Genomic DNA, 27,252 nt, shown 5'->3' on the forward strand with positions numbered 1-27,252 from the left:
TATTGATGTTAGTTTAAATAATTGCACACTAATATACAAAAAAAACTATTTAAGTTAATGGACGCACACAAAGTGTTTTTTTCTACCATGTTGCGGTAAATACTATATTTTCATTAATGAAACAATGATTAAATGTCATATTTAAGTTTTTATGCTATTTATTATATCGTAAATATAGTTTTTTTATATGATGTTTTTCTTGATATTTTTATAAAAAAATTACTTAATATGTATTATATATTATATAGTATAATTTATTATATAATATTAAAGGTTTTGTTGTATAATAACTATAGTTTTTTATACGATATTTTTCTTGATATTTTCATAAATAAAAAAAAATCCATTGCACTCAAATGCTAATCAGATATAAGTAACAATCGCAACAATAAAGGATGTGCGGGTAATAAAAGAGTCTTCGATCTTTGATATTTTGTTACCAACGTTTTATTTTTTCAAACGTTTAAATGGTAGATATTTAAATTTAAGTAATTTTTTTTTAAAATTTCACCACATTACGCCAGTACAATCTCACAACATTACGCTGATGCAACTTTACAACGTTACGCTGGAGCAATTAACTGTAGGTCATAATTCATTCATCACATGGATGAATCGCTGAGATTTTATTATTTCTATTTCGAATATATTGAACTATCCTTAATTCAAGTACTTGATTTTTAAATGATTTAACAATAAAACAATTAATGATAACATAAGTAATTGTGGACAACTTCGCAAACATAGCACCTGCTGTCACCAACTGTGTTGGTATAGCAATTTTTAATATTGTTAAAGTACTATTAACAGCATAAGGTGTCCAGATTAAAAAAAAGGTTGCTGTTGATAAAAGACCAACTTTTAAATAATCTTTTTCTAAATATTTCGTGGCTTTGATTTTGACACACTTCGCGCGCCTTTCTTTTAGAAATAACTTTTTTGCTGGTATATAATGTTGTTGATATAACTATAGCCGGCAACACATTGCAAAATACTAAAATTGTTAAAAAATATGATACAGAGTCTGATTGTGTTAATTTCCAATCCAATAAACATTGCTTTTCATCAGGATCTAATTCATATTTAGACCAGCCAATCAATGGAAACGTTGCCCAGCTAAAACCGTACAAATAGCAGATTGCTATTAAAGCTGCCACATCTTCTTGCAGGTTTTGTAATAAAAAAAAAGATATTTTATAACAATTGTTCTAATAAAAGAAAGCACTGATATGTGTGTTATACTTGTGACAGCGCACCCAAAAACTGAAAAGCCGCTTGAAATACACAACGGAGTTCGTTTTTTAAAAGAATCATCAGATGTTAATATATCAGGGGTAAATCCAATGATTGATTCCAACATGTTTATAAGCGAAATGCTGGTGATAAACAAATGTGTTATTTCTTTCTTCTTCACTTTAAATAAAATAATATAACAGGCTATTGCGTTTAATATTACTGACGTAAAAAGTATTGAGAAAAAAAATAAGCTTAAAGCAGAGTTGTTACTCGTCATTATTAAGAAGTTAAGTGGAAGTAGATTTACCTAAAATCAAAGCAGTAATTTAAGTTAGTAAAATAAAAAAGATGAAAATAGAAAAGATAAAATAAAATAATTAGAAGAATATTTTTAATATTCTTCTAATTGGAGACCTTTGAAACTGAAACAAGAGTTACGTAAGATATCAGAAGGCTGGTTTAGAAAGAATATAGCCCTAAGAAGTACTTACGGTCTTATCACAGAGCACCGCGGATGAGCATTTAACTGGATGTTCGCGAATCCTTCCAATGTCAATTTTGCCACATTGAAAATGAACGCAAAACTTTTTTAATGATATTCCTAGCTTTCAATGATGTTTTGAAGCTTTTTTAACATCTTCTACCTGTAGTCGTTGTTTAGCATTTTATTGATAGTGATCGCTTTTTATTTTTCATATTATTTTTCTTCGCCCTATGAGAGGAAGGGGGGTGCAGTTGGGCTTATAAGAGTTTAGTAGCCCGTGAATAATGTATATATAAATATTTTTTAAATTATAACAAAGTTTTTTTTTTGTCTGTGATATACTTTAAGGGTTTTGACGGTTTGAACTCTCATTAGTTCAAACCGTCTTTTGAAGTAAATTTTTTTCACTTCTAAATATTCTGGTCTTATAAAAACAATGTAGAGGTAAATAACTAATAGAAAGAAAGACACCGCAATTTCTCATTGGTTAGTCTTCGCTTATCCTATGCTAACTTGCAAAGTTAATTCGTATTAAATTAAAAAAAAACTTTATAAAATATGGGAACGTAAAATGAATGAAATAAAAATAAATTTTTACTTCATTTCTTTAGTTTATATATTTCTTAAACATCTTAGATTTTAATTAATATTATTAACAATGATTTATCGATTTGATACACAAAATTAAAATATTTCATTTTAGTCTTTGAAAATTTTCTTTTTTCCAACAATTTCTTACTTGGATTGATTTCTTTTACAAATATGATTGCCTTAGATACTTATTCAGATCCTGGACCTGGAGTGCTACAGAAAAATTTAAATTAAGTAATCATTGACTTCACCTATCAAGTACAAAACTTGACATTGGGCTCATCACAGCAAAATGTCTTCCTCAATCAGAAATAAATAATTTTATTACAAGAGGTCATATTGACTTTTCTTTAAAATTGCCAAAAAGATGATAATAATCAAAAATTTCCAGAAGATATATTAAAGTTTAGAAACATTAATGCAGAACAGCGTACCCGACACTGTCTTATATGAAGCAAGCATAAAGCTTCTTTTTATTGTTTTCCTTGCCGGTTATTTTGGAACAGTGGTGCAATTGTTGGAAGTTATTTAAGAGGATTCCAGATCATGGAAAAAGTAATAGGCATAGATAATACCAAGTACTTTAAATTAACCTAGAATGGCGTGAAATAGAACAACGTCTTTCAATGCAAAACAGCATTGATAATTTTATTGAATCATCAACTAAAGTGTAATCGGAAAAATGGTACCAAATATTGAGAAAAATTATTGATGTTATTTTGTTCCTAAGAGAATATAGCCTTGCTTTTCAGGGATTTTCGCAACGCTTTGGTGAATCAAATAATGGAAATTTTTAGGTCTGATCGAGTTGCTTTCTAACTGGGACCCTATTCTATAGGAACATGTTCTAAAAGTAGCTGAGTCACAAAAAAATAGGCGAAAGACTGCAAGCATATTACCTCTCAAATGGTTCCCAAAATGAGTTTATTGATTTTATTAATTATTTTTATCTTATTAAGCAGCATGTTTAGGAAGAAAGACATTCTACAAAATAATACGCAGTAATTGTGGATTCTACAACAGATTCATCACATGTTAAGCGAACAACATTTGTTTTAATTTACCTAGTTTGCCATGAATCGCAATATGAAATCGTGGAGTAATTTTTGAAACTTGTGGATTGTAGTGACAAAAATTGTCCGAAAATTGCTTAAATGATTACAAATACGTTAGAAAGTAATGCTATTCCACTCAAATATTATATATTATATATAAATTTAAAATTAAATATAAAAATAAATTTTACTACAAATACGTTAGAAAGTAATGCTGTTCCGCTCAAATATTATATATTATATATAAATTTAAAATTAAATATAAAAATAAATTTTACTAGAAATACGTTAGAAAGTAATGCTATTCCACTCGCTGATTGTCGGAACTATGCAAACAATATTCCCCTTATTTAGGTCTTGTCCAAAAAGGTCGGAAATATTATCTAAGCGTATTGGTTGCTACCTTCATAGCATATTTGACAAAAGGTGGTCACATTGAATAAAGAGTGTTAAACCATTTATAATTAAAATTCCAGGAGTAAAGCTGACTTTGGAAGACTTGCTCCAGCTAAATCTTACACCAAAAACTAGAAAAGGGATTCGTGGATATTTCTTATGTCAGTACCTTTAACTGATACTTGCAACTAAGTCATTCAAGACGGTAACGCGACCTAAGATATGGAAGTTTCAAATATAAAAAGCTTACTTTCAAAATTAGTAGCTATTCGTAACAGTTGGAAAGCAATTCAGAATGAAGTTAAGCTTGTTGCATCTAACCTTGATATAGAAATAAAATTGTTGAAGAATGGTAGCAGAAAATAATTTCACAATAATAATAAGAGTAAAATGAGTGAGGCAGGCGAATCTCCCTTGGAATAACAATTCTGAAAGCAAATTATTCATGTAGTATTGGATAATGTTATTTGAAAAATTCCTACAGTTTGTTTTAGCACCGTTAAACAAATTTCTGAAACCTTTAGCTTTCTTTGAAACTAACAAAAAATGTCGGAGGTAGAGTATATACATGAAGCTGCTAATTTTACAGAAAAATATTCTAAAGATATAATTACTATGCAAACAGTATTAAAGTCTTAGATATTTTTAAAATATTAACTCTAAATAGCTTACTTTTTCAAATATTAACTCTAAGTAGCTTACTTTTTACCGCTTCTGAACAAAACAGCTTTGCTGGTGCCGTTGTTCCGTGAAAGTGATGATCACTCTTACGGAATTGCCCATATATAAATAAATTAATGCCGACTTTTTTGTATTTATAACAAATGCTGCTATTTTTTATAGCATCAACAATGTTCACCTTTTTGAACGAAAATACTAATTTGAGCATTTAAGCGGTCGTGTATAACTTTTTGCGCTCATTTTAAATAGGCACACATTTACTTTTTATTTAACAAAACTTAAATTCTTTTATTATATCAAAAGATAATTATTCTACTAAGTATTTAAAAGATATTGTTGTAACTCATTTAGCAAAAAAAAATAAAAAGTTCATTATCTATCAACTATGGGACGAGGTAAACATGGAACGGATGTCTTTCGAGGATAAGTACAGGCATTTCAAGATCTAGGGTTGAACAGTTCTGAAATAGCTCGAAGACTGAGTTGTTCTCGTAAAAAAGGTTATCAATGCTATTAATTTATTTAACGATACTGTTCATTAAGCAACAAAAAATGCAAGTCTTGCAAACGAAAGACAACCCCCAGAGAAGACGCAACCATTGTCCGTATTGCTAAGCTGAATCCTTTTGTTGGCGCACCAAAAATTAAAGAAGAAATTGCTCAAAATTTAAAAATCCATCTGTCTGTCAGCACTGTTAAAAGTCGCTTACGCGAAAATAAGCTATTTGGAAGGGTTGTCCGAAAAAACCATTGGTCTCAAAACGTAATCTCGTCAGCCGTTTGAAGTTTGCAAAACAGCAAATACACAAGGATTTAAGTTTTTGGCAAAATGTGCTTTGGACTGACGAGTATAAGTTTAATTGCTTTGGATCCGACGGAAAACAATATGTTCTTTGTCCCCAAAACCAAGAACTCAGCCCTCGGTATACTTTTAAGACCGTAAAACATGGTGGTGGCAATATGATAGTTTGGGGCAGTTTTTCATGGTGTGTGCCCGTTGCATAGAATTCAAGGGACAATTGATCAACACATGTACAAAAAAATACTAGAAAACGTCATGTTGCCATATGCCGAGGAAAATCTTCCTTTGGTTTGGAAATTCCAACAAGTAGATGACCCTAAGCACACCGCCAAAAGTGTTAAAATGTGGTTTAACGCTAAAGAGATTGATGTATTGGAGTGGCCCGCACAGTCACCAGACTTAAATCCGATAAAAAATTTGTGGGAGGAAGTTGACAGAAACATAAACCGGTCAACTGCAACAAATTTAGGCCAACTTTGGATTGAAACAAAGACTGCTTGGGACGCCATTACGCCTGAACGATTCTAAAAATTAATTTCGTTAATGGGCTGTCATTGTCAAGCAGTTATTGACTCAAAAGGATACCCCACTAAATATTAATTTACCTCTAATAACGTTTTCTAAACTATTTATACAAAAAACCTCCATGATTTTGGTGGCAAAAGGACGAAATAATAATTTTGTACAGGGTGTGCTATTTAAATTGCCCCCTTATTCTGTACTTCTAAATCATTTATATGATTGTACTTTTTTTTTAACTAAGTTACTTTATTTTTTTACTCAGTTATGTTATCTTCTAAAACTAATATTTTATTAGGCTAAAAAAGTTTAGATCTCAAAACTCAGATCTCTGGAAAATATATCATTACATATTGAACATCAATCTGTGCTATTTATTTTGTCTCCACTGTATATATAAATATACATGTATATATATATATATATATATATATATATATATATATATATATATATATATATATATATATATATATATATATATATATATATATATATATATATATATATATATATATATATATATATATATATATATATATATATATATATATACACACACACCACATATATATATATATATATATATATATATATATATATATATATATATATATATACACACACACACACACCGCACATATATATATATATATATATATATATATATATATATATATATATATATATATATATATATATATATATATATATATATATATATACATACACACAAATATATATATATATATTTGCATAACAAGCGGTAGAGGGAGCGGGGGTAGGGGACCGAAATGATAGTTGCACCAGCACATTTTAATCCTCTCCATGCCCCTGTATTAGCATATTAAAAATGGTGTTCATTTTAATCACTTCTTTTTTTTAAACTTTTTTGTTAAAGTTATTTTTGCTACAGGATTTTTAAACCACTCATTCACTTTAACTTCCACTCTTTCTAGTAGGTAAATACGGGTTAAAAAATCTGTTAAAAAATTTATTATAAATTACATATTTTTATTTTTTGACTATTTTTTCAAATAATTCTTTATTTTTTTTTTCTTTTCTGAGTTATTTAAGTGCTCCCGGAAGTCCATACGGTCTTATCGCAGAGCACCGCGGGAGAGCATTTAACAGAAAGTTTACGCCTCCTTTCGTACTAATGTTGCTTGTTGGGCTGGAGCTGGCGTCGAACCTCGGACCTCTGGGTTCTGAGCCAGAACTCTAAACACTGCACCACGGCTACTCGATGAGCATGGCTTTTATCTATGCGGTATAAATACCGTAGCCACAACTTATATTTATTTCATCCCATAAATTGAGTATGGCTATCATTTAATGACACATCTGGCCAACATCAAATTTTCTTTTTGGGTAATTATCTTATCTGCCTACCAGAACAGTAACATGAGTATTTATCATCGTAAAACGCATGCTTTTACATTATAAATACTTTTTCTTTATTATTTACGTTGCAACTTTATTAAAAAAAAAAGTCACTTACACATAATCTTAAGATACTGTTGATAAATATGATTACTAAGGTAAACTTTAATTTACTAAAGTTTACTAAGGTAAACTTTAATTTATGAAGGATTTGGAAAAATGTTTTCAGATTATGATAAATATTCTCTACGTTGACAATAATCTTTTTGTTTAAAAACATCCGTTATTTGAAGTATTTAAAGTAATAAAGCCATTTGAATTGTAAAGTTAATTTTTGTTTCACGGGTGAAGAACACCTGGTCCAACTACTGTCAGCATTTTGAGTAAATGAGTTTTTGAAAATGGTTAGAAAAATACAAAAAGATGCAGTTTTTAATTAGTTTTCAAAGGTTTTTTTTCATGCCATTTTACAGGAACGAGTTGTTTATAAAAATCTGGATTTAAAACAATCTCTAAAAACCAGAAGTGGGTTTCATGTAATCGATGATTTGTTACTAAAGAATTCTTTTGAAACCAGAAATTACTGGTACGCTGTTAACATTAAAACAATCTTTTATTGTGAAGTATAAATTCTTATGCAGAACTTATACTTTAAAATCACAGATTGTATAAATGTAATGTTAGTTCTGCGAACGCGGTAATATGTTTATATGGTATACAGGTCAATATGGTTACAGGTCAAATGAAATATTAAAACCCGAACTATTGAGCGGTACAAGTTCTAATTCAGCCACCACCAACTCAGCGCTTGAGTATTACTTTGGTAAGAAAAAATGTGGTCAATAACGAAGGCTATATTGGATTAGTCTTTGGACTAATTGTAAGTGTTCCTATGCGAAGTCAAAAAAAACGTTCGGATATAAGAGCATTGTATAACAAAATATAGCATGAAATTCAAATAAATAAAATTTAATAAAAAACAAAACCGTTGTAACTAAGCAAAAGCGTTGAAACTGACAACATGGCTAAAGTTGAGTTTAGTGTTTAATCCGATGAAATCTTTGGGCGTAATATCAATTGATATTACGCCCCTGCTTCTTCCTACAGATTAATCTGTAGGCAGAGGCTACAAACTGATATTACCCCCAAACCTAAAAATGAATATAAAATGCATGAAAATTTCATTTCTGCACAGTTAATAGTAAAATCACAATCTTAAATATATGAAGTAAATAAAACTACAACAGCACATCCCAAAATCGATTTTTGTTGATTATAAAAACAATACCTGTGCACAAGGGACGTTTTTTCACTAAAACTAATGTAAAGTCAGTATAGTCATGTAGGTCTAATCATTTTTTTTACCAAAACCAATTTTAATGGAAATATGACCGGTATGCCATCATAGGCGCCTTTCCCCTATATTATGAAATAATATATATTTCCAAAATTTAAACTAAATATTAGCAAATCTTGCATTCCATTTCGTAAGTTAATATTTCTGGAAATGAAAACTTAGAAAAATTAATTTTACGGTTGATGACATAGTTCCATATTTTTGAATATTTACTTTTAATCGGCTCTTAATATTTAAACATTTTGTTTAAAAACCTTTATTTACGTTTTTATCTAACTATTTTATTTTGTTTTTATTTAATGTTCTAGCGGTTCTTGGTGAATTGACCTAGCGGCCTTCTATGAGCCTCCGCTCAAATGTGTTTTTTATATTAACAAAAAAATATAAATAAAAATCTTACTTTTTAAATAAAATATATTTAAGTTTATAACTACTTATAATAAATATTTATACTGAAAATGAAATTAAAAAAAAATTAAAAATAAAATAAAATAAAAATGCAGTGATGAGTGAACTGGAATGCATATCAGCACAATATTGTTGTCCATATATATGTTTTTCTGCTTTGTGACTCACGTGAGTAAAAATCGTTTTTAACGCAAATGAATACCTTTATGAATCATTGCATGAATTGCTTTAGGTCTTTTGAAGCAACGACAAGGTTGTGTACACCAAACTTTTTTTTAAACTATGTTTAGTCGAGTTTTTTACAAGTTTTAACTTTGTTTTAAAAACATGACATGAGAAAGTGTTGCTTTTACAGCATTAATGCTGTTGCCAACCATGTAACTGATTTTCTTGTTTTGTTCACTATTTTCATTTGACGCTTAGCACAGCGTCTACAATTGTAAATTTTTTTTTTTTTATATGCGGCACTTTTTAATCATCAAATTGTCTTTGCAACAAAGCAAGTAAATTTTTTTTAAAGTATTTAAGTAAGTGAATTTACCGGCAACTTTAACGGAAAATTTTCCGGTAAATTTACCAGTAATTTTTGAAAAATTACCGCCTGGTAAATTTTGTAATTTTTTATTAAAAAGAAAGAAGATATTAATTGTTGAATTAAACATATAATATTCAAAATGTTATCAAATTTAGTATAGTTGTTAAAATATATAATTTGAGAAATCTACGTTTTTTTTAATCTACAGACAATTCTTTTATAAAACTTGAGATAAAGTTTATTTTATACACATGTAATGAGAAAAGTTTTAATGACATCAGAATATTGCGTATAAATCGTAAAATAATCACCTAAAACTAAAACCTATTCAAAGTTTGCAATATGAAAAAAGAAATCTAGAGATAAAATAGTCTCTATTAAAAATATTTGCTCATAAAGCAAATCGGGGTCAGTGGAGGATTAAAACTATTTAAAGCCCATGGTTATTTTAAAGCTGGAGACCTCTTACAATGTCATTAACAAAGATTTAATTCACAGAGTTTCTATTTTTTTCAAAAAATTTTTATTTTGAATCGGTGTCTGATTGCGAGAACCCCTATAAAAATAAAACCCTACCCTTAATTCAGTATTGATTGGGGCTTCTCCATTTTTAATTAATGCTCTTTAATGAGGGAAGTTCATTAATTTAGACATTTTCACCAAGAAATACGAAACAACGATTAAATTATGTTTCCTTATTTTGTATTCATTGGAATATGGAGAGACGTATTTTAAAAAGATGTATTGAAGTAAAGGTAGATTCAAAAATGGCTGGTTGGTTGAATACTCAATTCCGTACACCGTTTTCAATATCCAAGTTGATTTAGACAACGCCTTAGTGTTCGATGCAAGTAATCTTCGATAATTAGGTTAAAGTTTTGGAAATAACTCAATAAGTGCACATCCCCAAAATGGTTTTCTAAATTTTTCTTAAAAAAAACAAACTGTTTTTAAACGAAGATTTATCCTTTCAGGTTTAAAACTTAAAGGTTATTTACAAGAAAATTTACCGGGTATATTTTGTATCAAAATTTATCGGTAAGTTTACATTATTAACTTCTCGTGGTTCTAAAATCCCACATTACCGTCTGCAAGAAATTTCTAACTAGCAAGAGTTTTACTTATTTTAAGAATTAGTTTAAACTGGAATGGTTAGATTTTGTGTAAAATTTCTTCTTTTCAATAAATTGGGCTACGTGATGAAAGGCAGCATTTTATTGCGACAGTAAGAATATAGTTTATTTGAAAAAGTCTAATCTTTTTTTTTAAAATTCAGGATCCAAATTATTTCTAAAATACGATTCAAAAACATGAGAATACAGCAGATTGAAAGAAGCAGCTTTTTCAAAGGAATTCTTTTATGGGACCATTCCTCTTAAAAGCTAGGCATTCTTTAGTACCTAGCAAACGCATAAAAATGTTTCTCAACTGAGTGATTTATTAATACAAGCAGCTAATGAAGCCCAATGGGTGAAACTCAAACAATCAGGAAACTAAATGGCAAAGAAATAATATTATTTAAGGTTGTGACCTATCTTGAGGATATCTACATAAAAATTTAAAAATTAAATTGTTGATGTAATTACTGTAATACCGTTTTTTTTATTTAACGAAAAGATATTGCAGGCAGAGTTTCTGCACATTTCATGAGTTTTATTTTAGCACTTTGCATCGAATGTTTTACGTTTTTTTACAAACGCCTAAATTTTTTTCTGTGATAAACTGTTTTTAAACTAAAACCTAACTAAATACTTTTAATTTTTATGTCTAAACACGTAAACAAAAAAGTGATTGATTAGGAAAGCATAAAACGTGTAACAAAATAGGTTGGGGTTCCCTTATAGAATCCAATCCATAACGATTACCAATAGTTTGAAATTAATAAACTATATATAATAATTATATAACTATATAATAATTTTACGTAAAAAATATTATAATTCATTACCAATAAAAAAAATGCAAACAACTGGGGGTATGATGGAAAATAGCCTCGATGAACAACCTCCAAGAAAAGAACTTTAATTACGCATTCCCGTTAATATTTTCTAAACTTTTATTCTCAAATAATATTTTTTACTTGATACCAATTGCAAGTAAAACCTTTTAGCTTTGGTGAATTTTTTATATAAACTCATACAGTCAATAAATTTAAAAATACCGATTTGTTTTTACATAACATCACTCAAAGTTATTAACAGGTTTGAACCACCATCATCTAAAATCGAGTTTTCATCTTAACCAGCAGAATCTATTTCAGTACCACATCCTAACCACCCCCAGTAACTACATATTTTCAGCAATAACTTTTTTAATATACACCAACAACATCAACATTACCATATCTTGTATCGCAACAACTCCAATTCCAACTCTGAAGTTAATTTGTCTGCACCATGTGTCTGCAGCAAACCTTTAATATTGCAAACCATCAGCTTTTCAAAAAGAAGTTGCAAAATAATTGCGGTGGGTCCAACTGCTTGCAGCAAGTTTGCAATAAACACATTGCATCCAACAAGTTGATTCAAAAAATAAAAAAAAGTAAATAAATAAAGACGTACAATGATTTGAAAAAAAATGCCTTAATAAACCAGAAATACTCGAGAGATTAAAAGATGTTGATAGCACAAAAATAGCGGAACAAGCCTAAGAACGACTCGTTCGGTAGGGATAGAAGCAGCTAGATTTTTTTGAATAGTTTTTTTACTATTCTATAATAAATTTAGATTTTTTAACTATAATGATAACACGTCGTATATAAAAAACTTATTGTAACTTGTAACAAAATAAAAATTACTATAGTATTTATAGTTTTTTTCGTTCCAATATAAAATTCTAATTTGCGTTTTAATAATCTTTTTGGATTGTATTGTAAACTTAGAGAAATATGAGCAATCTAAAATAATTGTAGGTAAATAACTTTTTTTCAAATACAAGAAAGCTGAAAAAAAAGAGATATAAATTACAAACTAAATAATAATTACCTTGGACTATACAAGTATCATTCTTTCGAAGTATTGAGTTGCAACTTACACCGTTTGCTGTTGAAACTTGCCCCGGAGTTTAGTAAGTTGCAACATTTATTCTTTTAATTTTAGTTACAATATTGTGGGATAAATAAGTTTTACATTTTATCAATTAATGTTGAAATAATATGTTCCTAAAATCTAAAATCTAACAGGAAATATATATTTTTTAAAAATGTGATGCAACTAGTCCGGTCTTCCCTACTATTAAAAAAAAAATTAAAATTATTTCTCCTAAAAAAAAATTAATTAAAACTTATATCACTCTTGTAATTGAACTCTTTTTACTCTGTTGTTAGCCACTATCTTAATAGTCAAAAATTTTGAACCAAATGTTTCAAAACTACTGAAAGCATGTTTTTAAGCTTTGATCAACTCTTTTATTTCTTTTCTCGTAACAAAGATTCATCTTTTTCTTTTGCCTTTTTCTTTAGTTTCATATCTTTTAAACAATTATTAAAAAGTATAGATATGAGTAGTCACAAAAACATTGTCCCTCCTCCTCCCTAAAATCTGCCGTAATTTATAGACAATCTTAATTTACATTTAACATTGGTAAAAATTGATAAAAAAAAATTGTGTATTGACTTAATAACTTGTTAATTAAGGTGGTAAAAAAAACTAGAATATTTAATATTTATTGCTTGAAACTGAAATTAACACACACAGCAGTCATCATAAAAATAAATATTACAAAAAAAAAAATCTTCAAAAAATTAATTATTTTTTGATGAGTCAGCAAAAATTTTAAAAATAAGCTAAAAAGCAAAACATTTTAAACATTAAGAGATCTATAACTAGTATCAGTATGAAATTTGCTACAGTAAAAGAATATATAATTATCTAATGCCCAAAGCAAAATTTTAAAAATTGATCAACCGTCTCAAAATGGCGAAGATTCTTTTAATTTCAAATTTTTTAGATAAATAGTTCAATGCTCAGTAACTGATTTCTCATTAAGTACTTGAGTATATAGCTTTATTCTGCTTTAGGCACTAGTGCTCTATAAGTTAAACAAGTGTTGAAAATTTAAAGATGAAAGCTCAAATAGATTTTCCAAAATCTATGTTTTCGTTAACCTACAACAAGATTTCGGAAATCCAAGAAAACAATACATAAAAAAAAAAACCTCAAAAATTTATAAGTTGATATGATCCCTTTCCTTCTAGTTCTTTTTCTTTGTCCAAATATCCGTTTCTCTTTGCTCTAATCAGTTTTCTTCTTTCCATACTCTTTTTGGTTGATATTTTATTCATATTTTGAATTCGAAGTGTGTCTTTTTTGATTGAACCTATAATTTTTTATTTCTGTTCCAAAAGACAATTTAATTTTATCAAAAAGTCGTACAAGTCCAGATATACCATCATTAAAACTTATTATTGTAAGTGCTACTCCAATTTCTAAAGTGGTTTTTGAAACAAAAGTATCTTTCGGACATCTTTTCCACACAATTTGATTCAAAGCCTCATTTGGGTTTTGAGTGGATCCATCTAAACAGCGACTCAAAAGATCATCACTACGTAAATTCTTAAAAATTGGATAGCTTGCAGTTTTCACTGCAATTGGTAAATTAACAGATGGTTTACCTAAACAGTGCCACAATATTGCTGGTTCTCCTTTTTTCATCATATACAAAGCGATACTTTTGTTACCATTCCAACTTGAAAGAGAATTTTGGCGAATAGCCATGCCAAAGTAGTTCTGCATTTTATTAACAATATTATCAGTTAATCTTCCCTTCGCGCTAAGTCCTTTGCCACTTAATAAGGTTTTACCTTTCATGCTAACACGAAGTTTGCGGAGCCATGTGTCAAGTCTCTTTTGAACATGGTGAACACCGTCAAATTTTATAGGTTCCAAATCTTCACCATATGGATTTAATTCTTTAATTTTTTTAAAGTATACGGTATTGCCATCGCCAATGTAATGGGAGTACCGAATACTATATTTTTCAATAGTTGAAGAAAATATTTCCACCGCACCAGCAGATTCCATTGCTCTTGAACTTTGGGATTGGTTTAATTTACACTGATGCGTTTTGATCCATTTATTGTGTTCATTAGTTCCTTTTCGATTTTCCCAATTTAAACATCCTTTACAAAACTTTGAAAAAACCTTGTAAATAATTACCTTTTTGTTTTCTGTCGAAATAACAGTGACAATGCCATTCAGCGAACAATGGCCACGCTTTTGCCATGAACCATCCAAACTTATTCTACAATCAACAATGTCGGTTTCAATATTACCAGGTTTTAATGTACACCGTAACTCTTTGGCTGCATCACCCATATTAGCAATAGCACTTTCAATATATGTCATCATATAATGAATGGACTAGTGGTACAGGCATATTCATAGTAGTCGCAAAAGTTTTTAGTGCTTCATGTCTTTTACCCAGTTAACGAAATGCAATAACTGATCTAGCATTTACTTCGAATGATTTTTACCACGATTATCTTTACTTGGTAGTTGAATATGAGGAGAAGAAAAACAAATAATAATCCAGGTACAGTTCAAACATGTAAATTGAAACTTAATGTTAAACCCTCTTTTATCTTGATCTTGATGACAAACAATTACATCTCTGCTGCTGCATATGGGACATGCACTAACTTTACTAAGCAGCTCCTTGAATTTGTTAAAGTTAAAAAGAAAAAAAAAGTCATCAGGGTCAGTTTTTATATGTAAAAGTTTGCTTATTGATCCATTTAATTTTGAAGAACTAGTTGATGGATTAGGCATACTTTCTTTTTCTCCATTGGCTAAAAACAAAACTTGACAAGGTTCATTGTTTTTGTTAAATTCCGCTGAAAGAATACTATTATTTAAAGCTGTGTGTTGATTTTTTGAACTTCTTCTTTTTCTTGCGTTCCTAACGACATTCTTTTTATTTGCCATCAAAAATAAAAAATAAACAAAGCGTACTGAACAAAATTTTATAAAAGCACTGTTAAATTATATAACTAAGTTCATCGATATAACTATAACTTCTAGGGTGACTCCGCCAAACTGCTTTTTAAAAGCAGAAAACCCATACAGACCTGCATATCCCATGCAGATAGAAATTAAGTAATAAAGAAAAGAATAAATTTGACCGATTTTAATATTTTTTTGAGCACCGCAAAAATTTTTAAAACAAAATTTTTACCATACCCTAAAAAACCATGTTTTTTTAAATAAAAAAAAAAAATACAATGACAATGTATATTTTTGAAATCTATGATAAATTTTGAATACAAAACAGTAAAAAAAACAAATCCTAATTTTTCATGTTTTTTTACCAGCTTACCACCTTAACTTTTCAAAAACTATTGTAATGACGTTTAATAAAAACTATTGAGTATCTACCTAATGTTTTAATGTTAGTTTAAGTAATTATACACAAAAATTATACACACATGTTCATATATACCTACGTGATATTTTTAAACAACTAAACTAACGGTTCCGGTTTTGCCACTTTACGATAAGTACTAATTTTTCTACAACAAAACAGCAATCAAAACGTCTTATTAAAAATTTTATGCAATCTTTTTATTAGATAAATTATGGTTTCTCTGAAAAGATATGTTATTTCTTTGTTATTTTGAAAAAAAACTTAATAAATTCATTCGGCTCAAATGCTTATCCAATACATTAGACACGAAGAACTTGAAGAATTTGAACCTTGAAGCCTTTGTTGTAAAAATGTCAATCTTGAAGATTTTGAAATTTTTTAAACGTTTAAAAGGTTATAATTTAACTTTCACTACATTGTTTTAGGTATTTCTCCATACTTCACAACTCCATATCACGTGCAATCAGTTCATGGTTGAACCATGATAAGGATGAACCGCTGAAATTTTTTTTTTAATATTTCGAATATATTGAATGAACCTTAATTCAAGGACTTGGTTTTTAAACGATTTAACAATAAAACAATTAATGATAACATTAGTAATTGTGGACAACTTCGCAAACATAGCACCTGCTGTCACCAATTGCGTCGGTATAACGATCTTTAGTATTGTTAAAATACCAACAACAGCGTAAGGTGTCCAGATAAAGAAAAATGTTGCTGTTGATAGAAGACATACTTTTAAATAATCATTTTCTAAAATGTCAAGTGACACATGATGGTTTTGAAAATCTTCGCGCGCCTTTCTTTTAGAAATAATTTTTTTGCTGGTGTATAATGTTGTTGATATAACTATAGCCGGCAATATGTTGCAAAATATTAAAATTGTTAGAAAATATGATGCAGAGTCTGATTGCGTTAATTTCCAATCCAATGAACATCGCTTTTTATCAAGATCTAATTCATATTTAGACCAACCAATCAATGGGAATGTTGCCCAACTAAAACCGTACAAATAGCAGACTGCTACTAAAGTTGCCTTAACCCATATCTTCTTGCAGGTTTTGTAATAAAAAAAAGGATATTTTATGACAATTATTCTAATAAAAGAAAGCACTGTTATGTGAGTTATGCTTGTTACAGCGCAGCCAAATACTGCAAAGCCGCTTGAAATACACAACGGAGTTCGTTCTAATAAAAGTTTGTTAGAAGTCACAACTTGAGGAATAAATCCAACAATCGATTCCATCATGTTCGTAAGCGAAATGCTGGTAATAAACAAATGTGTTATTTCTTTTTTCTTCACTTTAAGCAAAATAACATAACAGGCTGTAGCGTTTAATATTACTGACGTGAAAAGTATTGCAAAAAGAAATAAGTTTAAAGCCATGTTTAAGAAACTAACTGGAAGCAAATCTAAAAACAAAGTGATAATTTAAATTAGTAATATAAAAAAGATAAAGATGAAACAAAAGACTAAGAAAAAAACGATGCATTCTTTTCAAAGAAATGCTTTCACATTTGTTAAATATTTACAGAAAAACTCATGAGAAAAACAAATCAATTGAATTTGCTTAAAAAATTTAACTTAATTATTTGAGAAACTCGATTTGATTTGTATTGCTTCTGGGTTTTGTTACTTAGTTAACTTATATATGTAAACATAAAAAATAGAAAAATAAACATAAAATAAAAAGTTTGCAGTAAAATAATTCTTATAAAATAAATGAAACAAATTTTCTTTTTTAAACTCAATTTAGAAAATATTATTTAATTTGTATATTATTGATAAATAAAGATATTTTAACTTTAAGCTACTTTCCAAAATGTCTGTCAAAAAAGCTATTGTTCTAAATTAATTTACGCATGTCAATATGGTTAGAGCGATTCAATCAAACAATAAGTATTCAAATATTCAATTACGTAATAACTTTGTGTGCTTTAAATATTGCGAATTTCAAATTTTTATTTATTTTAAGTTTTAATGTTCACATATATAAGTTAATCAAGTATCAAAACCCAGTAATCAATAAAAATCAATCAGTGGATAGAGCTATGGTTACCTCCTTACCCTTAGACGTAAAAATGATCAAGATTGGTATTTTTGCACTACTTTGTAAGCACATGGGAATTGCGTGAAATGTATGTATGAATGTATTTACAAAAATATACTTAAGAAATGCTTTTTTTCTTAGTTCTTATTTTTATTTATATTTATTTTATGTAAAAAAGTAATGCAAAATTTTAGTTTATCCAAAGTGTGTATGTAAATATATTTAAGTTAAATTTATTAATAATATTATTTACATATATTTATATATATATATATGTATATTTATATATATATATATATATATATATATATATATATATATATATATATATATATATATATATATATATATATATATATATATATATATATATATATTAGGGATGTGAATATTTGGTACCTCCAATTTCCAATTTAAAAAACAGATGAACTTTGATCAATTTGGAAATCGGAGGTCAACCACCATGACCCTTGACTACATACTGGCTCTCATATATCATTGAGTTTTCTCTTCCTCAAGAGTGTATTAACCTGGGTCTCAAAAGAACCAGAATTTCATAGAGATTTAAGAAAAAATAATGGTTTTAAAGAAAAAAAAGTTGTTTAAATTTTATTTACAAAAAACAACAATTTTTAACTAAAAATTGAAAAAGTCGTTTTTTATGACATTTTGTTTGCAATATTTTTTTTTTAATTTTTTAGTAGAAAAGATTATGAAATTTGAAATCACTATAAAATTCTGGTTTTATTGAGACCCAGTTTGATATAATTTTGAAGAAACAAAACTTCACTGATATATGGGAGTCAGTGTGTAATCAAGGGTCATGGTGTGTGACCTTTTTCAAAAATAAAATAAAACCAATGACTTTTCAGTTACTTTCAAACCAAAGTTCATCTGTTTTTTATATATGAAACTGGAGGTACTAAAAAGCCATATCCCTAATATATATATTAGGGATGTGTCTTTTAAACTTTATTTTAAATTTCGATGCGATTTAAAATCATTTAATAAGTTATGATCCTAATTAAGTAAAATTTAATTTATTTTTAAAACCTTAACTTCTCTTAATTAGAAGGTTAACGGGAGTGGTTTATGAATGTATATTTGATTATGCGCTCCAATCTCTGTGACGTTTTGCAAAAGTTAGCACATAAAAATAATGTTTCCCATACTTGACATGTTTACATGCTTGAGAATATTTTCCACTTTTGACAGAAAAAAATTATTTTGAATGAAAAGAAATGATTCAGCTGGTCAGACCAGGTTATCCTGCTACTGGATAAATGCAACCCTGTACAACCCGCTTCATGACCTGCTGCCTTGTAGGATAAGCTTTTTTAGGCAAAGGTTAGGAGAAACCAATTTCGACTTGAAACACCCCTGCTTTAGGGCTCTTGGTTGAGTTAAGGCTAGAGGTGGTGTCTTGATAAAAATACTCATCTTGGGCAGAAGATAGACGCATCCGGTTACTGTCTTGTAGATGGCCTCCAAGACAAAGACTTAAGGGTAAACAGATTCTATATGTTGACTAGCCTTGCACCTCTTCTTCATTTATTAAGCTGGCGTAGATGTATTTATAAGGCATTGTTTAATGTTTAGGATGTTGAATGCTGGATCTTCTTGACTCAATGCATGGTTTTTGCTTGCGTCTCTGTTTTTATGACTAGGCAACTCATACTACTAATTCCTAATGAGGGTACAGCTCTAAAACTCAGGTTTATGGTTCTGAGGCCACCTGGTAGTTAGGTTTCCCGAACTCTGGGATCACTCTCAGAAAGACTGATTCCATTAACAGCTGAAAAATATCAGAATACTAACAGTCAATACTAACAGGAACACCAACCATGTTGCGCATGGATGGTGTCCCTGTTCATATTCTTGGTGTGCATTGTCAAGGCCACATTTGAAGCCCATTGTTGCGGCTTAGGTTATATTAATAGTAATGAGGCAATTACTTGGATTATTGAATACTGTACTGAGTACTATCTGTGCTTTGAGTCAAGTTCTTTAACAAATTTAAAAATGACTAAAGTACCAAAAACTGTAAAACACAAAAAACCATAGTCATCACCAAGTTCTGTAAATCTATTATTCACTAATATTTGTGATCTTTGAAGTAGCTTTTATTCTGTTGAATCTTATTTATTGTAAAGTTTACTAGACCTACTTGCTCTTTTCGAGACTAATTAGAGTTCAGCTGACTCAAATTGTGATCTTAGTATTGATGGTTATCTTCTTTTAATTTTAAAGACTCCAGCATCCACATGCTTGGCCTGGGCATCTAGATTCGCAAGAATTCGCACATTTGTCATGAAACTAGGTTTGAGTCCATCAACTATTCTTTTATGTGCTTTCGTTTAACACCACTTCACTCTATTTTCATTCTCTTTGTTCTATACCGTTCTCCTTTACCTCAAGACTGCACTCTTTTTGATGTTATTTCTGATCAAATTGACCAAGCCCTTTCTCTTTATCTTTCAGCTAATATCGTTGTTGTTGGTGACTTTAACGCTTACCACACTGAACGGCTTGGCTCTAGTGTTAGTGACTCTGCATGTTACAAGGCATTCGACTTTTGCCTTTCTCAATCTCTAACACAAATAATTAACTTTCAAACTCGCTTTCCAGGCAATCCAAATCATTTATCTTCTCTACTCAACTTATGTCTTGTTTCTGATCCTAGTCAGTGCTCATTTTTTCCATGCTCACCTTCTGATCACAGCTTGATCTATCTAAAACTATTATCTCATTCTTCTTCACCATCAGAATACCCCTATCATTGTACCTTTTACAACTACCTAAAAGCTGGCTGAAACTCTTTCTAAGATTTTCTTCGTGATAGCCCTTGGGTAGAAATCTTTTGTCTTCCTGCTAAAAAATGTACTTCTTACGTAACTTCTTGGGTTCAGGCTGGCATGGAATCTTTTATTTCCGTTCTCGACGATTCCAAGTCAAGTCTCACTCTTCTTTATGGTTTTCTTCCCATTATGCTGCTGCAATTTCCAATCGTAACCATTACTTTCATATCAATCAGCAAAACAATTCTCCAGAAAACAGACGTCTGTTTACTCTCATGTTTGGTGTATATGTTTAGGCTCTCGTGACTTCTGGAGAATCTTTAACAGTATCTACAACAAGGGTAAATTTGTTATTCCACCTTTCTTGCACGGCTTAGATTTTGTTACCTCATTGGTAACACAATCTCATCCATTGCTTGATGTTCGTAGTACTTAGGCTTCTCTATCAACATACCTGTTACAGTTTTGCAGAAGTTTTCTCTGGAGCTGTCGTCTATACTTTCAAAACTGTTTAACAACTTCTTATTAGAGTCTTGTTTTTCAGCATGTTGGAATCCGGTATTTGTTATCCCTATTTTCAAAAATTCTGGAGAGTGATCTTACTTGTCTAACTACCGTCCTATTATTCTTCTTACTATTATAAGCAACGTTTTTTGAGTCTTTAATTAAGAGACACTTAATCTCTTATCTTGAATCTAATAACTTTTTTTCTGATCATCAATAAATATTTTGATCTTCTCGTTCTATTGCTGATTTGTTAATGGTAAAAATCGATAGGTTCTATCGTGCATCAGAAGGATATGAAAGGCTAAGATTATTGCTCTCAACGTCTTGATAAAGTTTGGCATGCTTGTCTTCTCCATAAGCTCTCTTCTTACGGTGTATCAGGAAACATTATTATGTTTATTGAATTCTTCCTTACCAACCGTAGTATAAAAGTTAATTGAATGACGAGTTATAAAAGTAATTGAATGAGAGGAAATAAAATGCACAACCACACGCAAAAAGAAACCTAAACATAATTTAGCCTTTCAAATTTTTGGATTTTCACTATAATATCATAAACATAAATCAACTTTTGCTATTGCAATTTGCTATTTGCTATTTGCTATTCCCAGTTGATTAGGGAGGCTTAAATATCATAGATGTTAAGGAAAAACTTCAATCTATGCAACTAAGTTGGATTTCAAAACATTTTTATAAAAATGAAAAAGGAGCGTGAAAAGATTCAGCTTTCTACATATTCAACAATTACAGAAACGCCAACCAGGGAAACCTTATATTTCTTACCACACACTCAACAGAATCGTTAAAAACTCTCCCTCCTTACTATCACCAAACTATAAAAAAATGGAGTTGCTTATACAGAAAAACAAATAACCACACAAATCTCACAATCGAAGAAATATTCAAGCAACCTATGTTCTATAACCCATACATACGCCACAAAAATAAAACTCTCAAGAATCCACAAACAACGACGTAATAAAGCTAGGTGATACCGCAAAAGTAATTATCCCTGGATTTCTGGTAAATTAACTAATCGGTATAAAATCACTCCTAACAAAAGTTATAAACTCCTTACCGCCTCAAGGGAAACAGCTCATAAATACTCAAAATCAAATGTACAATCCCAACAAGTCACTGACATCTATTCAACTAAAAAATTGACCTTGCCTTCGTATTATTGACCTCAATCCAAAAACTTTATACAACATCTCAAAGAACTAAAAAAACACAAATTTACCCGAAAAATATTTCAGGTGGCAAGATCATTATAAAAATAGCATGAAAAACACCACAGCAAAAGAATGGTCGCAATTATTCTGCTCAATCCACAAAAACAACACCAACAACAAAGCAGATAAAATAAGGTCTAAACTCATACACTTTGTTTTACCTACCAACTCAGTATTTGAAAAGAGAGGATACATAAAAATGATCTCTGCCCCCAAGGTAAGAATAAAAAAGAAGATCTACTTGACACATGATGTATAAATGCGAGAAAGTACAGCCACTAATAAAATATACATTTGCTCTTATCCGCGTCATCCACCTCTAAAAAATACATTTAAATTTTTTCTTTTTGCTTTATCACCTTCTGTAAATAGTTTTTATATTGGTAAAATAATAATTGATGAGCTTTTATATAAATTATATTGCAACAGCATGAGGTCATTCCACGTAAAGTTCATGTTTACGAGAGTGACGCTCTTAGTAGAATTCCAAAACAAAATCGAAAAGATTCTGTTACAAGAATTCGAAATTTCGAAGCTAACAAATAAAAAAGATTTTCTTCTTTTAGAAATTGCACAAATCTGGAGCAACGATAATAAAATTAATATAAAAATGAACAACAATCGTTTTTTAAACTGAGATGCCCAGATTATTTTTCGAATTTTTATTTTTTTATTTTGCTTTTTCGTTTTTTGATTCTTTTTTTCTTCTTCGTTTTTTTTTATTTAGCTTCTAGAGACTATGTCTATATTTTACCTAATAGTGGAACAGTAGACCAAATTGTAAATATAACTACTGCATTCATTATTAAAACTCTGCACAGCAAATGCCTGAGGAGAATAAACTTCAATATAACTTTTGCTATTGCAAAATTATCATGCACATTAAATTGCTTTAGCCAACTATGTGTAGTGTATGAGTTGCACATTTTGACACCTCGTGCAATATCTGTCCGCTTCCTATATGCAATCTTTTTAACTCGAATTCTTCGGACTTTCACTTTAACTTTTTTCGTTCTTCCAAAACTCACTTACTCTTGGCTAGCGAAGCGGGTGATGATGCTCTTTATTGAGCTAAAGTTGTCTTCGCTGGCCCGGGTATGTGGCCCATATATGGCAATTAGCCTTAAAAGTTCCTATCAAGTGAATTTGATATTGAACATAAATTACTCATTCTTACATCTGATGCAAGATCTGTCCACTTTCTTTATGCTATCTTTTAACTCAACTTCTTCTAACTTTCGCTCCATAATCCTTCTTTCTTTATAAAATCAATAAATCTTGGTCTGCAAAGCGGATTATGACGCTCTTTAGTGAGCTGAACACGTTTTCGCAGGCCTTAGTATGTGGCCTTTATGTGGCAATTAGCCGGAAGAGGATAAACCACAATACCAACTTTTGCTGTTATTTTTACATAAGTTATATAAAACTCCATACGTAACAAGAGTTCCTAATCTTGATATTGAGCATAAGTTGAACATTCTAACATTTAGTTCAACATCTATCCGCTGATTCTATGCCATCCTTCTAATTCAAATCCTTCTAACTCAACTTCTTCTCTCTAATATCCTTCGTTCTTTTAAAAATCACTTACTCTTGGTCTGCAAAGCGGGTTATAATGCTCTTTAGAGAGCTGAACTTATCTACTTATCTTCGTGGGTCATAGTGTGTGACCTCTATATGGCAAATATAGACCAGCCAGAGGAGGATAAACTACAATACTAACTTTTACTATTGCTTTTAATTTGATATAGAAAACTTTAAATTAAGTGTAAACACAATAATATAATGTCCAATAATGAAACACGTTAGCGAAATAAATAAATTATATAAATAATTTTATTCATATAAAGCTTTATAACAAATGAATGCAAATAAAAAGACTAATATAAATCAATTCAACTCCGTTGCTTGATAAAATTCCAAAAAGGGTTATAGCGGTCACTAACTTAATGACAAATTGATTCCAAAAACTTACGAATGACTATATGTTTCAGACAACTTTAAAGGACAAAACAGAAAAATGTTTTTTTCAATATAAACATATATATATATATATATATATATATATATATATATATATATATATATATATATATATATATATATATATGTATAGGAAAATGTTAGTTCCTGACCTTATTTAAAAACTTTTTTTATAAAAAATCTTTAATAAAAATAAAATAGACTTACGTACTTACATTGAAAATTAAAATTTTTCAAAATAATCAAAAGTTTAATAAGTTTTTTAAACATATATAAACGAATAAACTTTTTAAATAGTCTGGAACTATTGAGATTATATTGATGTTAAGGCGTCATTTTAAACAAACTAATCTTATTTTTGACTTTCATCGATAAGATAAGATAAGTTTAGTTGTTTCCAAAAGTAAAATATTTATATGTAGCAATATTATATTTAAATATTTATCATATTTATAGTTTTCCTCTCAAGGCATCCAATTTATAAATTAAGGAAGAGGTTTATTGGTATCATACACTGTCGATCGATTAAATGTTACTTAAGGAAATTAATGCCCATAACGAATACGAACGAAAAATCTACCATAACTTCAAAATGAAATATTAAGATGAAATTTTCTCCTCAATTTCTTACAAATATGAAACAAAATACTCGATTAGTAACTATTCTCGATTATTACATTCCGCTGAAACCATCTAAAAAATCTGACTTCTCAATTACTTGTTAGGAACCAGGTTTGTGGAATTTGGTTCTTACGAAAATATGAAAAACATAACATTGATTTATATATTAAAAAGATATGTGAAAAAAAAGCATTTAATGCACTCAAACACCATATACAACCCTTTCATTTTTTATATATGCACAAACACATAAGTATATATTTACACATACACACATATAACATATAAAAACCTAATATTTACACTTATCTTTATATGATCTACATGAGTGTCTATATAAATATATATATATATATATACATATATATATATATATATATATATATATATATATATATATATATATATATATATATATATATATATATATATATATATAACAAAAAAGCCCTAAAATTTTGGCCACAACTGAACCAAACGTAGTGGCAACAAGTTGATAAAAATTTTTTTGACTGCTGTTAAATAAAATTGTACTTATCGATAAATTTTAAATTTCATTAAAAAATCTCTTAGCGTTTAAAAATAATGAAAATATAAAATTTGTAACTCCTCATAGTGACGGGGTTCAAACTTTAATTAGTCATAATTTTTGATTGCTATGTGGTTGTTGTATGAAACTTAAACTTTATTGATGAATACAAATTTTTTTAAAAATAGAAAAAAAAGTATTTTATCAACTTGCAGCTCCCACTTTTGGTTCAGTTGTGGCCAAAATTTTTCGACTTTTTTGTTCCCAGGCTCCAATCATTGCAATTTTTGGCAAAGAATCCTTATTTGACACATGGTAAAACATACAAATGTTTGAAGTTTATTCCATGTTATGAGGTATATATATATAGATATATATATATATATATATATATATATATACCTATATATATATATATATATATATATATATATATATATATATATATATATATATATATATATATATATATATATATCCGTGTGTATTTATTTTTAAACTTGTTTCGTGATATATTTTTGTTGTTGTTTATTTTGTTGTTGAATAGAGCGGGGCTAGTTGAGAAGGAAATTTATCTGAGAGAAAAATATAATCTAAGCAAAAAATAGAAAAAAAATTATTTTCACTTTTTTGATTTGTGATTGAAAAAGTGCCCGTGTATCTTACTCCAGCAATCTTTTGTTGCGCATTGTGTGAACATTCTAATTCCCTAACTTTCATACATTAGATGCTTTGTCGTGGTAGGTTTTGAGATATTTTGATTTCCCAATCTGTCCATATGCTCAGCTAGCCCCGCTCTTCCCTAACAATTTAATCAGCGTCAAAATAATTTTATACTAAAAAAAAAAATTAATATTTTAAAATCTTGTTGAGTTCTGAATCTTCTTCATTTCTTAAGTAATTATTTTTTTATATGAAATTGAATCGTAAAGGCTTCATGAGACTCACGAGCTTTATGAACTTAAGTTTGTCACTTTTATTTTATACTTTTGTATAAAAATAGAAACTGTAATTTTCATATTTTTCTATTTCAGAATAATAAGAGAAATTAGATAAGACATTTTGTCTTCTACTAGCACCGGACAGATTGTGAAAAAATATAAATTATAAATTAAATGATAACATTATAGAATGTGAACATATTGTCAAAAAAAATTATAAAAAAACGATTTAAAAAAAAATTTAATTTTAAAAATAGTTCTTAAAATATATTCTAAAAGAAAAGACGCAGCTTTAAAAATACCTCTGAGAATTAAAAAATGCATGAAGAATTTATTAACAAAAGGTGTTTTATTCTTTTTTTTCCTCTTTCCACTCACCCCCTGCCCCTATCATCTATTTGATTTTAGGAACAGTAAAATCTGCAAATGAAAGTTTAAAATTATTACACTAAATAAGACATTTAAAATTATACACCAAATCGGATAGACGATAAAATCAGTTGTTATTGTACCAAGTAGCACAACAAAGGTCATTCTTTTGAGACAAAAAATTAAATTGCACATTTTTGAAAGTAAAATATTTTGTTTAATATTTTTAAAATACATATACTGAACTTATTTTTAAAACCGATTTTCCTTTTAGTTTTGTTTACAATATCTTAAATTTTATACCATACGGTTTTTTATTATTTGAGAAGATAAAATCATTGATAACTATCATCAAATATAATAACATAAGTAAAACTAAATATGGAAGTAGTGGGAAAAAGTAAAGGG

General features: G+C 28.9%; 1 protein-coding gene and 1 pseudogene across 1 annotated transcript; both read right to left on the minus strand.

Moving 5' to 3' along the window:
- Positions 1-595: 595 nt before the first annotated feature.
- Positions 596-1,513, minus strand: LOC136083230 (opsin-3-like; annotated as a pseudogene).
- A 14,301-nt stretch (positions 1,514-15,814) lies between these two features.
- Positions 15,815-26,366, minus strand: LOC101235298 (opsin-3). The gene is made up of 2 exons (XM_065803389.1): positions 26,161-26,366; positions 15,815-17,226 (listed from the first exon to the last, which is right to left on the minus strand). Exons 1-2 carry the CDS (start codon positions 26,252-26,254, stop codon positions 16,274-16,276), a joined length of 1,047 nt encoding a protein of 348 aa, XP_065659461.1. The 5' UTR covers positions 26,255-26,366; the 3' UTR covers positions 15,815-16,273.
- Between the last annotated feature and the right edge of the window lie 886 nt (positions 26,367-27,252).

Source organism: Hydra vulgaris, chromosome 08 (assembly GCF_038396675.1).
Source record: "Hydra vulgaris chromosome 08, alternate assembly HydraT2T_AEP".
Taxonomy (NCBI): Eukaryota; Metazoa; Cnidaria; class Hydrozoa; order Anthoathecata; family Hydridae; genus Hydra; species Hydra vulgaris.